Source organism: Erinaceus europaeus, chromosome 12 (assembly GCF_950295315.1).
Source record: "Erinaceus europaeus chromosome 12, mEriEur2.1, whole genome shotgun sequence".
In the NCBI taxonomy this organism is placed as follows: Eukaryota; Metazoa; Chordata; class Mammalia; order Eulipotyphla; family Erinaceidae; genus Erinaceus; species Erinaceus europaeus.
The window spans coordinates 96051889-96065581 of NC_080173.1; the positions used below are offsets into that span (position 1 = coordinate 96051889).

A 13693-nucleotide genomic window follows, 5' to 3' on the forward strand; every position below is an offset into this window, starting at 1 on the left:
ATTCATTTACTTATTTTGTGTTGCCTCAACTCAAACCTGTGTTAACTAACCACATGGCAAAGCACACAGAACACGACCTACTGGGTGAGTTCTTTCTGATTTAAAACATTTTGTAAATACAAATACGAGGAGATAAAAATTTATACATATTGTTTTTCATTAGAAATCACAAAATATATGGAATAGTCTAACTACTGCAATTAAATAAAATGGACTGTACAAATAACCTAATAAAAATAGTTATTTTCAAAATATCTTAAAACAAAATGGATGGACTTATGCAAACAGACAGAATTAATGTATGCGTCTTGTGGTAGTAAATCACACTCAATGATGTGTCTCTCTGGAGGCCGGCCTCTATGCTAACTCTTAGCCCTGCAATATCCTTAGTTTGGTCACCCATTCGACTATTTACAGATACTATCTTCTGAACAGACACTCTCTGAGGACCAATGATATACTAGTGCTGGAGTCAGGGGATAGAGCAGTTTAGAGTTAAGCAAATATTTGTGTTTATCATGCCAATTTTCCCAAGAACAGGGTTTACCCCCTCCCAGAGATGTTTCTTCAGTGGAGGAAGAATCATTTTCAAAATCAAAACCAGAGGACTTTCCTCCTTGGAAGAAGGCAGAGATGCTGCAAAATCTGTTCCGTATAAATTTCACTCTGGGAAAAGCAGTCCCAGGCTATCTCTTCCAGTGGTTTCCTCTCACACAACGAGCGATCAGTGCAGGAAATAACAGCAGTCAGGAACATAGGCTTTGATCGGACAGTGGCTTTTCCATCAAACCACATTGTCTTACTATCATAGGTTGTCACAAAGATGGTCCATGTTAAACACTCAGTATATTGACTGCCATTGTTAATTGCTACTAGAGTTATAATTGTTATAATTGTGTGTTAAATCATTAGCCAAAATATGGCTAAAAGTGTATGGGTTGCAAAGAGATGTAATGTCTAGAAAAATAAGCAGGAAGTTTCTATCTACATCAATATTATCATAGAGCTGGGTTTTCAACAATGGTTTTACTAATTACTTTGGTAAATAGTTGTGGGTAGGGCACTGGGGTCTTGAGCAATTTCACTACTCCTGGGTTGACTCCTTTTTATTTTATAATATTATTTATTTTGTTATTTCTTTTTATTTTAGACTGAGAGAGAGAGAGAGAGAAGATACCACAGCCAGCATCCATGGAGCTTTCCCTGCTGCCATCCATGGAACTGCCAGGAGTTCTGGGGTTAGAATCCTTTCTGAAAAAAAAAAAAAACAACAACACACAAGCCCACAAGTGTGGCAAGGTAAATAGTTTTCATAAAACCATTTGTCTTTTTTCTCACCACTTATCATGAATCACTCTTCATTCCAGTAATTTTAATTTTTAAATTATGCCAGCTCATGTTGACCTTGAGGACATCATATAGAATTAAAGAATACTCCTGGTTCTACATTATTTCAGGTACATCTCAGGTTCTTGAATATCTATGCTAAATTTTTTTATAGAGACAGAGAGATACTGAGAAGGAAAGAGAGATACTGGCAGCACTGTTTTCACTGATCATGAATCTTCCACCTACCTGCCTACCTGCAGGAGGGGACTGGGGCTTGAACCTGAGTGTTTGCACACTGTAAAGTGTGTTCTCAACCAGGTGTGCCACCACCTGGACTCCCTAAATTCTTTTTTTTTCTTTTTGCTTCCAGTGTTATTGCTGGAGCTTAGTGTCTGCACTACAAATCCACTGCTCCGAGAGGCCAGTTTTTCTCATTTTGTTGCCCTTGTTGTTTATCGTTGTTGTTGTTATTATTGTTGTTGTTATTGGATAGGACAGAGAGAAATCGAGAGAGATGGGGAAGATAGAGTGGAGGAGAGAAAAATAGACACCTGCAGACCTGCCTCACCACTTGTAAAGCAACCTCCCTGCAGGTGGGGAGCCGGGGGCTTGAACCAGGATCCCTAAGCAGGTCCTTGAGCTTCACACCATGTGCGCTTAACCTGCTGTGTTACCGTCCGACTCCCCCTAAATTCTTCTTTTTGGCACTTAGTAGTAAACCCAGGGTCTTGCACATGTATGATAACACTGCTGAAAGATTCCTAGGCCAGTTTTTTCCATTCCTTTAATTCAGAAAGAGGAAAAGAGTAGAGCCACCATGGTCTCACCCATCATCCACAAAGCTTTCTCAAATGCGGTTTATGGTCTTATCATCTGCTGAGGCTCAAACTCGGGGCCTCATGCGTGGCAATGTATCTTTATCAAGTGAGCTCACTCCTGGCCCCCAAATCCTTTGACTTTCCATGTCTTTTTATTGTTCTGGAGCTAGGGCTTTATGCAAGTGCAATTTCACTGCTCCCAGGCCACGTTTCCATTCAGATAGAAATACCGAATAAGACACTCAGAGAGACAGAGATAGAGAGACAGATGTTACAGCAATGGAGTTTCCTCTGGTGCCATAGCACCTCCCATGTAATGCCAAATCTTAAACCTGTGCCAGGCACGTGAGAAGGCACCACCCTACTTGGTGAGCTCTCACTCTAGCCCTCACACTTCTTTTGAGTGTCCCACATTCTACTGCACAGTGTATCTATTAGGTGATCTTCACCTGAACCACAGAACACAGAAAAATCATCTGAAGCTAGTTATTTATATACAGTGAATGCTTTGAGGCATTAGAACTATACTACAGTTTGAGAAGGGCTAGAGGTATTGAGATTCCCCGTGTGGGCTGGGAGTATGGATCGACCTGCCAACACCCACGTCCAGTGGAGAAGCAATTACAGAAGCCAGACCTTCCACCTTCTACACCCCATAAAGATCTTTGGTCTATACCCCCAGAGAGGGATGAAGAATGGGGAGACTTCCAATGGAGGGGGTGGGATACATAACATCAGACCCATTTTATAATTGAGGAAACTGAAGCCCTGAGATATTAATTAAGTAGACAATTAGAGTTGGAATTGTCTCAAGCTAGGTCTTCCACACCGAGTCTACTATTATTATCATTAGTTTTTAAAATAAATGTAATGATAGACTTTTATAATATAGTACTGTCTAGGTCCAAAGAGATAGGAACAATAGCTATGCTATAAATTAATAAGCTGCTTTTTGCTAAGATTTCAAGTGTTCACAGTTAGACTTAGAGGATACTGAGTTAGTGGTATTACTGAATCCATGTTATATCACATAAGGAGTCTGTGGTGTGTGCCAAGAAACTCTAGTTAAGAGAGAGTATCCTTATCAAAACAAAGATAAGAGGCTGTCACTTCAAAAGGTGGTTGGCAATTTCTTTCTTTCTTTTTTTTTAATTGGATAATAGAGTCAGAGAAGGTTAGGGAGGGGAGAGGAAGACACACAGACATACCATAGCACCAAAGCTTCCTTCAATGTGGTGGGGTCTAGGCTCAAACCTGGGTCGCACACAGGGCAAAGCAACACACTACCCAAGTGAGCAGTTTTGCCGGCCTCTCCATTCTTTCTTCACCGCATTTTACTCTACATACCGAATCTCTCTTTTAGGGTATATACTGCTTTTTGGCATTCTTTATTAATCTCTAGTTTTCTTTAGAGTCAGGTTATTTCCTCTGAGGTGAGGTATTTTTCTTTATTCTGGTTTTGCTTTTCTGCGGAATGACTTCTTCAAATGCTTGGTGGTACACAAATGCCCATTCACATTTAGAAGGCTTAGAAGTGTAGTTAATTATTTTTACACCTGGGTGGATTAGCTAACAAGCTTCTCTCTCCTTGTAAGATATCTGCTCATTACACTTTGTAGTCCTTAAATGCCACCATATGGAAGGCTTTGTAATAAGGTCCAACTTTATCCCTGTTGCAATTTCCTACCAGGCAGTTGGTCTTTGTTTATCTGAAAACACTTAGGCTAGCATGAATACTGCTCATGCAAGTAAATTATTCCTTTTACATATATTTCAACATTCTCCCCCCTTTTGAAAGTTCAGGGTGCCACCATAATTCTGAGAGCTGCATTGCAGAGCAACTCCATTATCAACTAAAGTTTCTTCACATATACTAGGATTTCTGTTACTGATCTTCATCTACTTTCCAGCTTCAAGAAATGAGTTTATGCATCTCCTTTATAGCACAGTTGCCTCCATTCTTTTTATTTCCTAACATTTGATTAACTGACTTTTTAAATTTAATTTTTATTTATTTTTTTTATCAGAGCACTGCTTAGCTCTGGCTTACAGTAGAGTGAAGGGTTGAACCTGGGACCCCAGAGCCTCAGGCATGAGAGACTTTTTGCATAACCATTATGCTATCTTCCTGGCCCTTATGGATGTGTTGAGAGGGATAGGAGCTAAAGATGTACTAAAATACCCTAATGATAAGTGAATATCTGGGAAGTAACTGTTTATTTCAAAGTGCAATTAGCCTGATTTAAATGGACGAGACAAAGTCACCTAAAGCTATCAAGTGTTAACACCAGGAATAATGCCTTAACATTTTTAATCGCATGACCAGAAAAAGTAGTCATACTCAACAAATAAATGTAGAGCTATTTTTGAATGAGAAATTTCTTTAAATAGTCTGAAGTATTGATATAGGTAGCTTCCATGTGTAGTAAGTGCTAATTCAGATTCACTAAGTGGGTATGAAGAAATAAATACAGCCCAATTCACATTAAAAAGTATTAAGAGATGAAACAAAACAGTATCATCACTACATACGTCTGTAATTTGAACTGAAAAGTTCTCAGAGAATAATTCGACTCAATTATTCAAGTCTTGATCTTCCAGAAGTGAAAATGGACACTGAGAATTTCAGTCAGTAGAATCAGTGAGGTTTTTTGCTAAACTGAAAGCAGCAGCTACTCATAGTAAAAACAGTCAAAGTATAGTGGAAAGCATTATGATGTCTCATCACTAAAAAGAAGCTTTGGTTAGGTATAAATTTCATGCAGACTGAGTTATCAAAGATGAAATGAACATATGCCTAAAGGACGATCATACTTACTCGTTACCCCAATCCAGACGCACGGTGATGTGTCGCTTAACCTCCCGCACCTGATCCTGAGTTAGGTGACCAGATAGTAGCTGTCTCCGAAGGTCAATAAGTTCATTCATCACATGACGTAGCTTGTAGAAAAGATCTACTTTGTGTTTCTGAAAGGGTATTTTGGTGTTGGGTGAAATAAGAAGGAATATGGAAAGGATGGAAAGAGAAAGAGAAACAAACAGTTAAACTATGGAAAGTGCTCATGTCTCTGAACCCCTGAAAAAGGCAATTTACATAAAGAAGAATACTAAAATAAAGTTCTTAGTTCCTATTGTGTATAAACATCTTTATACAGTGACATCTAACAAGTATTATATATGATCTGGATCATGCGAAATCTGTTGACCCCTATTCCACAGGGACTATTCATTATCTAGTAGGTCAATGTTACTAAACTTACTCAGAACAGAAAGTTTTGTTGCACAAGAGACCAGAGCTGCTGGCTTTCTGTGAGGGAAGCTATGTATATGTAGCAATAAAAAAACGCAACATCTCTGGGAGGGTGAGAGAGAATTACTTGGCCTATTTTGAAAGCACTGAGATGTCAATAAAAAGCCAGAGTCTCTGGAGTGAAATTCACTCCAGGTTTCCAGGCCTCATCTAGTTTTAATTAGCTCTTGTAAAGTGTATGTGTCCCTAGTGCCACTGATTTCTGTTCTTCTCAGTTTAATAAAAAGTGTCACCTTTGTAAGAGTTAAGTGTAAACACCTAATGAAGTTAATTATGGAAATGCTTTTAAACTTACACCTGACAAAATATAAATGCCATGACATAGGTGCTTATAACATGTATATGTGTACATATATATGTATATATATATATATGGTTAATAATATGCTTAAAAACTAAACTCCATTTGCTCACAAGGATAAAGGATAAAGAGAAGAGTTCTGAACCTGGGATTTTATTAAAGACTTGGCTTTGGATTTGACTTTGTGGAGGCCATCACTGTCCTCTACAATGGTGGTTTGATAGACTTACTAGAGTGAGGTCGAGAGAATGGAGATGATGGAATGGAGAGAGCATAGGCAACTTTTTTTTTTTTGGCCTCTAGAGAGAAATCAAAAGAGGAGAGGAAACAGACAGGGGGAGAGAAATACAGACAACTGCAGACCTGCTTCACGCTTGTGAATCAACCTTCCTGCAGGTGGGGAGCTGGGCTCGAACCAGGGTCCTTATGCCGGTCCTTGTGCTTTGTGCCACTTATTTTTTAAAGTTTTATAAGTAACTTATTTTTTATTCCCAGTATTCATTATCCATGTACTTCTTTTTTTAAATTGAGAGGTAAAGGGCTTACAGTATAGTTGCTGACATATGGATACAATTTCTAAACTCCCTATGGTGTCTGAAAACTTGTACAGAATTTTAAGAAACTCTACGCAGAGAAATTTGTGGTAGAATGAGGCTATGCAATAAAGGGATTAAAAAATTATTAGTGATTTAATAATGATAAACAAGATTGTAAGATAACAGGGGTACAGTTTCCACCACCAGAGTTCCATGTCCTATCTCCTCCACTGGAAGCTTCATTTTTTTAAAAAAAAATTTATGGAAACTAGGTTGCCGTGCAGCGGATTAAGCACATGTGGCGCAAAGAGCAAGGACCAATGTAAGGATCCCAGTTCGAGCCCCAGCTCCCCACCTGCAGGGGGGTCGCTTCATGGGTGGTGAAGCAGGTCTGCAGGTGTCAAAAAATTTATTAGTGATTTAATATTGATTTACAAAATCATAAGATAATTGGTATAATTCCACACCCTTCCCACCACCAGAGTTCTGTGTCCCCAGTCTCTTCACTGAAAACAGCTTTGGTTCTCCCAAGATCACAGATATGGGTTGACTATTATTTTTATGACTATATTTGTATATATTTGCCCTTTTCCTACTATTTCTAAATGTCCTTTTAAAAATGTATTAGTGATTTAATAATTATTAACAAGATTGTAAAATAACAAGAGGTATAATTCCATATAGTTCCCACCACCAGAGTTTTGTGCCCCATCCCCTCCATTGGAAGTTTCCCTATTCTTTACCCCTCTCTGGAGTATGGACCAAAACTCTTTCTAAGGAGCAAAGGGGGGGAGGTCTGGCTTCTGTAATTGCTTCTCCACTGAACATGGGTGTTGATCCATACCCCCAGCCTGCTTCTCGCTCTCCTTAGTGGGGTAGGGCTCTAGAGAGGTGAGGTTCCAGGAAATATCGGTGAATTTGTCTTGCCCAGAGAGGTCAGGATGGCATCATGAAGTTGCAGGAGGGACTTTTTAAAATGGAAAGATATTTCAAACAATTTGTTCACTGAAGGGAACAAAAGGAAAATTTGATAATCCAACTATTAAATCCTTGACTAGCTAAGAAGATATGGGTCAGTCAGTCAAAAGGGGAGGCTTAGTTTAGAATAGGTAGAAAAATATAGAATACATACTACCTCTGTCGCCTTCTTATAGTAACCAAATGTAAACCAACTTATAGTAACCAGATGTAAACCAACTTATAGTAACCAAATCGCTACTGGTGCTGCCACCCTACATGATGCTGCTACTAAAATCCTACTGTGGACTGTAACCAGAGACACTGAGTCTGAGAAGTCGACCTGGCAACTCTTCAAATCTGGTGAGACCTTTTCTAACACATGGGACTACCTACATCCATATTAGATGGCACGTCATTTAACTAAGTGACAGACACCAGATTAGGCTAGGGTTTAGGGTACTGGATACAGGTGTACATGTATCCATAAACAAGGGGCAATTATATAACTCAAAGTCAAAGTGCTCAATAATGATTGAAGTGCCTAAAGAAGGCATCATAAATTCTGTAATTGGATTTAGACCAAATTAGTTGGGCAGCTGAAAGGCCCAAAGAAGACAGACCCCCAAAAACCTAACTCTGGCTGGGCTCAACAAATGATACTCAACAACTAAACAACTGAGAGAAAATCTAAAATCATCAGATAAAAAGAGGACTACAAAAGTTGGATAAGGTCAAGAGACTGGCCCACTTAATAATGGTCTATTTGGTCAATATCTCACCACCTCATCATCTGGGGCCCTGGTTAAGAATTCTTGGATTCCCATACACATATGGTGGGCCTAGACTGCTAAACGGTCCCTCTCTCTCCACCACTACCATTGGTCACTTCCATAAGGAACAGCATCTTGTGGTCCCTACCAGGACCTTGTCCTCACCATAGAGCAGTAACGGTAAGGATAGCCCCAGTCTCTGAAAGGAGGCTGGGGATATCCTGTTCTGCCACTCGAAAAAGACTGGTCCTGAAATGAGTACAGTCTGCAATGTTTCTCAGCTGTGACCATGAGCTATAAACTCAGACCAATAGGGACTTAGAAGTTACGCAGGCTCTGGTGCTAAATGCGTGTGTGTGTGTGTGTGTGTGTGTGTGTGTGTGTGTGTGTGTGTGTATTATATATATGCCCTGAAGCAGGTGGATGGAGGTATGCTGGGGCTCACGTGGAGTGGCTCCAACTGGCAGGGGGTAAGCCTCCAACCCTCCGTCACAGGCTCTAGAGGCAGTGTGAATTCAGAAAGAGGCATCGGGGAACATTCTGGTATGAACACTCATTTATTTGAAGAAGAGTACAGGTCTTTATACTGAGTTAAACAAAGGAAATTTTTCATATATGTCAGAAATTACAGGTTTCTTAAAGGTCAGCTTGCCCCTAGGGTAGGGGGCTGGTATGACAAGAATTGATGAGATACATAAAAGTCAAAACAATTAGTTTCCATGATGCAGGCAAGTTAATTATCCAAAGGTATTTGAGAGAAGCATAGGGGTTAAACCAGTAAGGTGAGGCAGACAAGGAGAAAAACAAAACTTGATGTAAATCACAGATATCAAAGAACACAAGGAAATGGAATTTGGGGTCTTATTGGTGGGGTATATGATAGTGTGTTCTCCTAAATGATCAAAAGGTGAAGTGGATGTGTGAACTTTGAGTGAACCCTAAAGCAGGCAGCCATTTGGCCTGCTAGCAGGGGAAACTAAGTGTGAGAGGCTTGTAGGCTTTCTGTGAGCTTGAAAGACTAACAAGGAGAAACTGAGTCTGGGAGACTTTTCCCTCTTGGCTCATCTCTATAAGGAGAGAGGCTAACAAGTGGGGTGTCTTTCCAGACCTCCATTCAAGGATGGGAGAGGAGAGCTCCTCTAAGCTCTACCAAGCTTTCACATAGTCCCACAGAGGTAAATAGTTAATTTTAGCCACAGATTTTTTCCCCAAGAACGGGAGCTACCCTCTGCCGTAATCCAACTTTCTAGCCCTTTTCTCTACTCTAACACCATTCTCTCAGACAATATTCTTATCTAACTTTATCTATTATCTTATCTATTCAATATTCTTATCTAACCTTATCTTACCAAACTCAAGCAAAACTACCACAGTTGTGTGCCCCCAGGAACATGCCTAAAATGGTTTCCCTAGCTTTCTCGTACTCTAAAATCCCTAATCTCAACTGCTCTAATCCTACTTTTTGGTTCCTATTCATTAACCATTTTGTCTCAGTTTAGTTCATGTCACCTTCCAGACATCAAGCTACTGATGCTACCATGACTCCACCCAATTTCTCTGGGCAGACGACCTTACCAATGTGTCCTGAACCCTTTCTTCTCCAGAGCTCTGGTCCACTAGGGAGAAATAGAAACAGGCTGGGGGTATGGATCGATCTATCATTGCCCATGCTCAGCGGAGAAGCACTTAAAGAAGTCAGAACTCCTACCGTCTGCTCCCCCAAAACAACCTTGATCCATACTCCCAGCGGGGGAGAAGTGATAGGATGAAGATAAGAGGGCTCTGAACTCCAGCTCCACCAGCACCCAGAAAGACAGAAGGAAAAGGAGAGGGATATATGGAGGTAACTATGTTGTCATGAGTGGCCTGGAGGGGAAGAGAGGATTGAATCAGGAAAAAAAAGAGGCAACTATGTATAAATTTGGACAGACAGTTGTAGAGACGATGGTTGGCCCATGTCTACAACCTTAGGGGAACTGTGGTGGATTGCCGTGGGAGACTGAGGATTCAGAATTCTGGTGGTGGGGAGTGGTGTGGATTCAAGCCCCTCTCAACATGTAGTTCTGTAATATAAAAATAAATACATTTTTAAAAAAGAAAGAAAAGAAAAATATAGAATACAAGTAATGACACAGGTTCTTGTCATTACTTCAGACACAGTAATAGGAAAGCTATCCAATACTGAAAGGAAAATTGAATGTTTCCCTTCTCAAGGAAAGAAAAGACAAAACTATCAGTTGAGAGTGAGCAGTAGTGTTGGGACGTGAATGTACTTAGCATATGGCTCATGGTAGCCCGAGGAGCATACAACAGGCTTACGCAAACCCACAAGGGATTGTGGGTCTATAGGAAGTTATTTCAGTGAGTGCATGGCGGAAAGCAACCTCGGTTCCTGCTGCCCTTGGTGCTCTTCTTTCTGGGACTCGTTCTAACGCTTCCCCAGGGACCTGAACACGTGTGGCCAAGGTTAAAGATTCATGGCTCCCTGCCATCATGACGATCCTATCTTTGCCCCTTTGCCCATTTTTCTGTACCTAAATAACCTATGCTATAATAAACTTCCCATTTTGTTAACCCCCAGCCAGAGCCCTCTTGAAGCTTTTATTTTTTAATTACAATATATATCCCCCAAACGTGTTCCATTTTTACCTTATGCAACTCAGCTTTAAATCGCCCACACATGGTACATCTTCTGACCCATACTGTAGTCGCAAATTTGCTGCAATTTGGTTCTACTTTAAATCTACCACACGTGCTAATTTTTTTCTTTTTTACCTCCACCCGTCTTGCTTGTTTTTTCCGCTTGACTTTAAATCTATGCTTCTTAACTCCACAAGCCAATCAAGGACTCAACTGGCCTATGCTAATTCCTGGTAAGTGATCTACATTTTTTTCTTTTTAGATCTTACATGTGTGTCCAAATTTATTAACTCAAGATGAGTACTGATAAGAGGATAAAGGGATGCTCCACTTTAAAAGAGTTTTGGAAATTGTGAGTTTATATTTTGGATGGAATAACTAAGGGAAAACAGGAAATATAGAATTAGAAAAAGAAATACTGCTTCTTTAACACAACCATAAAAATATCATGATCTCTTGGTAAAGATCAAGAAAGCTAAAATTTTTGGAAACTTTTGGAGAAGTCATATGTGCACAGGACTTTTTTATGGCTTAAGGAGAAAATAAAGGGCTGGGGAGACAGCATAATGGCTATTTCAAAAAATAAAATAAAATAAAATAAATAAGCCAGAGCTGAGCAGTACTCTGGTCTCTATCTATTTATACCTATCTATGTACCTATCTATCTACCTCTTATTAAAATAAATAAAATATAAAAAAGAGGAAGTAAAAAAAGCAAGATATTTATGACTGCCATTTAGACAGATAAAAGCAACAAAATTTTGTTCCCCAATATTGTCAGAGAGGAACCAATTAGCACTACAAAACCAACCTTTGTCAAAAATCAAAATAACACCCTCACACCTATGAAACATCTAAATTTTTTTTTAATACAACCCCCTATTTTATTCATCATTTTTCATGGACCTGTATTCTCCCCACCCACCCACCCACCCCAGAGTCTTTTACTTTGGTGTAATACTCCAATTTCATTTCAGGTTCGACTTGTGTTTTCTTTTCTAATCTTGTTTTTCAACTTCGGCCTGAGAGTGAGATCATCCCATATTCATCCTTCAGTTTCTGACTTATTTCACTCATCATGATTTTTTCAAGGTCCACCCAAGATCGGCTGAAAACAGTGAAGTCACCATTTTTTACAGCTGAGTAGTATTCCATTGTGTATATATACCACAACTTGCTCAGCCACTCATCTGTTGTTGGACACCTGGGTTGCTTCCAGGTTTTGGCTATTACAAATTGTGCTGCCAAGAACATATGTGTACACAGATATTTTTGGATGGATGTGTTGGGTTCCTTAGGATATATCCCCAGGAGGGGAATTGCAGGGTCATAGGGTAGGTCCATTTCTAGCCTTCTGAGAGTTCTCCAGACTGTTCTTTACAGAGGTTGGACCAATTTACATTCCCACCAGCAGTGCAGGAGGGTTCCTTTGACCCCAGCAGCATTTGCTGCTGTTACCTTTTCTGATGTATGACATTCTCATAGGCGTGAAGTGATATCTCATTGTTGTCTTGATTTGCATTTCTCTGACAATCAGAGACTTGGAGCATTTTTCCATGTGTTTCTCGGCCTTTTGGATCTCTTCTGTGGTGAATATTCTGTCCAAGTCCTCCCCCCATTTTTGGATGGGGTTATTTGTTGTCTTGTTGTTGAGTCTGGCAAGCTCTTTATATATATTGGTTATTAAACTCTTATCTGATGTATGGCATGTAAAGATCTTCTCCCATTCTGTGAGGGGTCTCTTGGTTTGGGTAGTGGTTTCTTTTGCTGTGAAGAAGCTTTTTAATTTGATGTAGTCCCATAGGTTTATACTTGCCTTAGTCTTCCTTGTAATTGGATTAGTTTCATTGAAAATGTCTTTAAAATTTATGCGGAAAAAAGTTCTGCCAATATTTTCCTCTAAGTATCTGATAGTTTGTGGTCTAACATCCAAGTCCTTGATCCACTTGGAATTTACTTTTGTATTTGGTGAAATACAGTGATTCAGTTTCATTCTTCTGCATGTTTCAATCCATTGTTTCCAACACCATTTGTTGAAGAGACTCTGCTTTCCCCATGTAATAGTCTGGGCCCCTTTGTCAAAGATTAGATGTCCATACGTGTGGGGCATCATTTCTGGGCTCTCAATTCTATTCCACTGGTCAGTGTGTCTGTTCACGTTCCAGTACCAAGCAGTTTTGATGACAATGGCCCTATAATACAGTTTGAGATCTGGGAGTTTGATGCCTCCGGTTCTTTTTTTTTTTTTTTTAAAGAATTTATTTATTTATTAATGAGAAAGATAGGAAGAGAAAGAGAGAGAGAGAGAGAGAAAGAACCAGATATCACTCTGGTACATGTGCTGCCAGGGATTGAACTCGGGACCTCATGCTCGAGAATCCAATGCTTTATCCACTGCGCCACCTCCTGGACCACGATGCCTCCAGTTCTGTTCTTTTTTATCAAGATTGTTTTGGCAATTCTAGGTCTTTTCTGGTTCCAGATAAACATTTGTAGCATTTTTTCTATTCTCCTAAAAAATGTGCTTGGGATCTTGATGGGGATAGCATTAAATTTGTAGATGGCTCTGGGTAATATATTCATTTTGATGATGTTAATTCTTCCAACCCATGAACATGGAATATCTTTCCACTTCTTTGTGTCTTTTTCAATTTCTTTGAGTAGTGACTCATAATTTTCAGTATACAAGTCTTTCACTTCTTTGGTTAGGTTTACTCCTAGATATTTTATTGTTTTTGTTGCTATAGAAAAAGGAACTGATTTCTGGATTTCAATTTCTTCTAACTTAGTGTTTGCATAGAGGAATGCCACTGACTTTTGAATGTTAATTTATAGCCTGACACATTACTGTATTGCCTGATGATTTCCAAAAGCTTCTTGCTGGATTCCTTAGGTTTTTCCATGTATACTATCATGTCATCTGCAAATAAGGAGAGTTTGACTTCTTCTCTTCCAATCTGTATGCCTTTAATTCCTTGCTCCTGCCTGATTGCTATGGCAAGAACTTCCAACACTATGTTGAATAGTAA

At 39.5% G+C, this 13693-nt stretch overlaps 1 protein-coding gene across 7 annotated transcripts in view; it reads right to left on the reverse strand.

Moving 5' to 3' along the window:
- Positions 1–13693, reverse strand: part of DOCK3 (dedicator of cytokinesis 3) — a 321851-nt gene that overhangs the window by 188881 nt on the left and 119277 nt on the right. For 6 of the 7 annotated variants that reach the window (XM_060204601.1, XM_060204600.1, XM_060204599.1 and 3 more), the window contains exon 6: positions 4966–5114. The exons of the other annotated variant lie outside the window; for it this stretch is intronic. In XM_060204601.1, coding sequence (XP_060060584.1) covers positions 4966–5114 — 149 coding nt within the window. The remainder of the gene's footprint in view (positions 1–4965; positions 5115–13693) is intronic. 7 annotated transcript variants of the gene reach the window in all.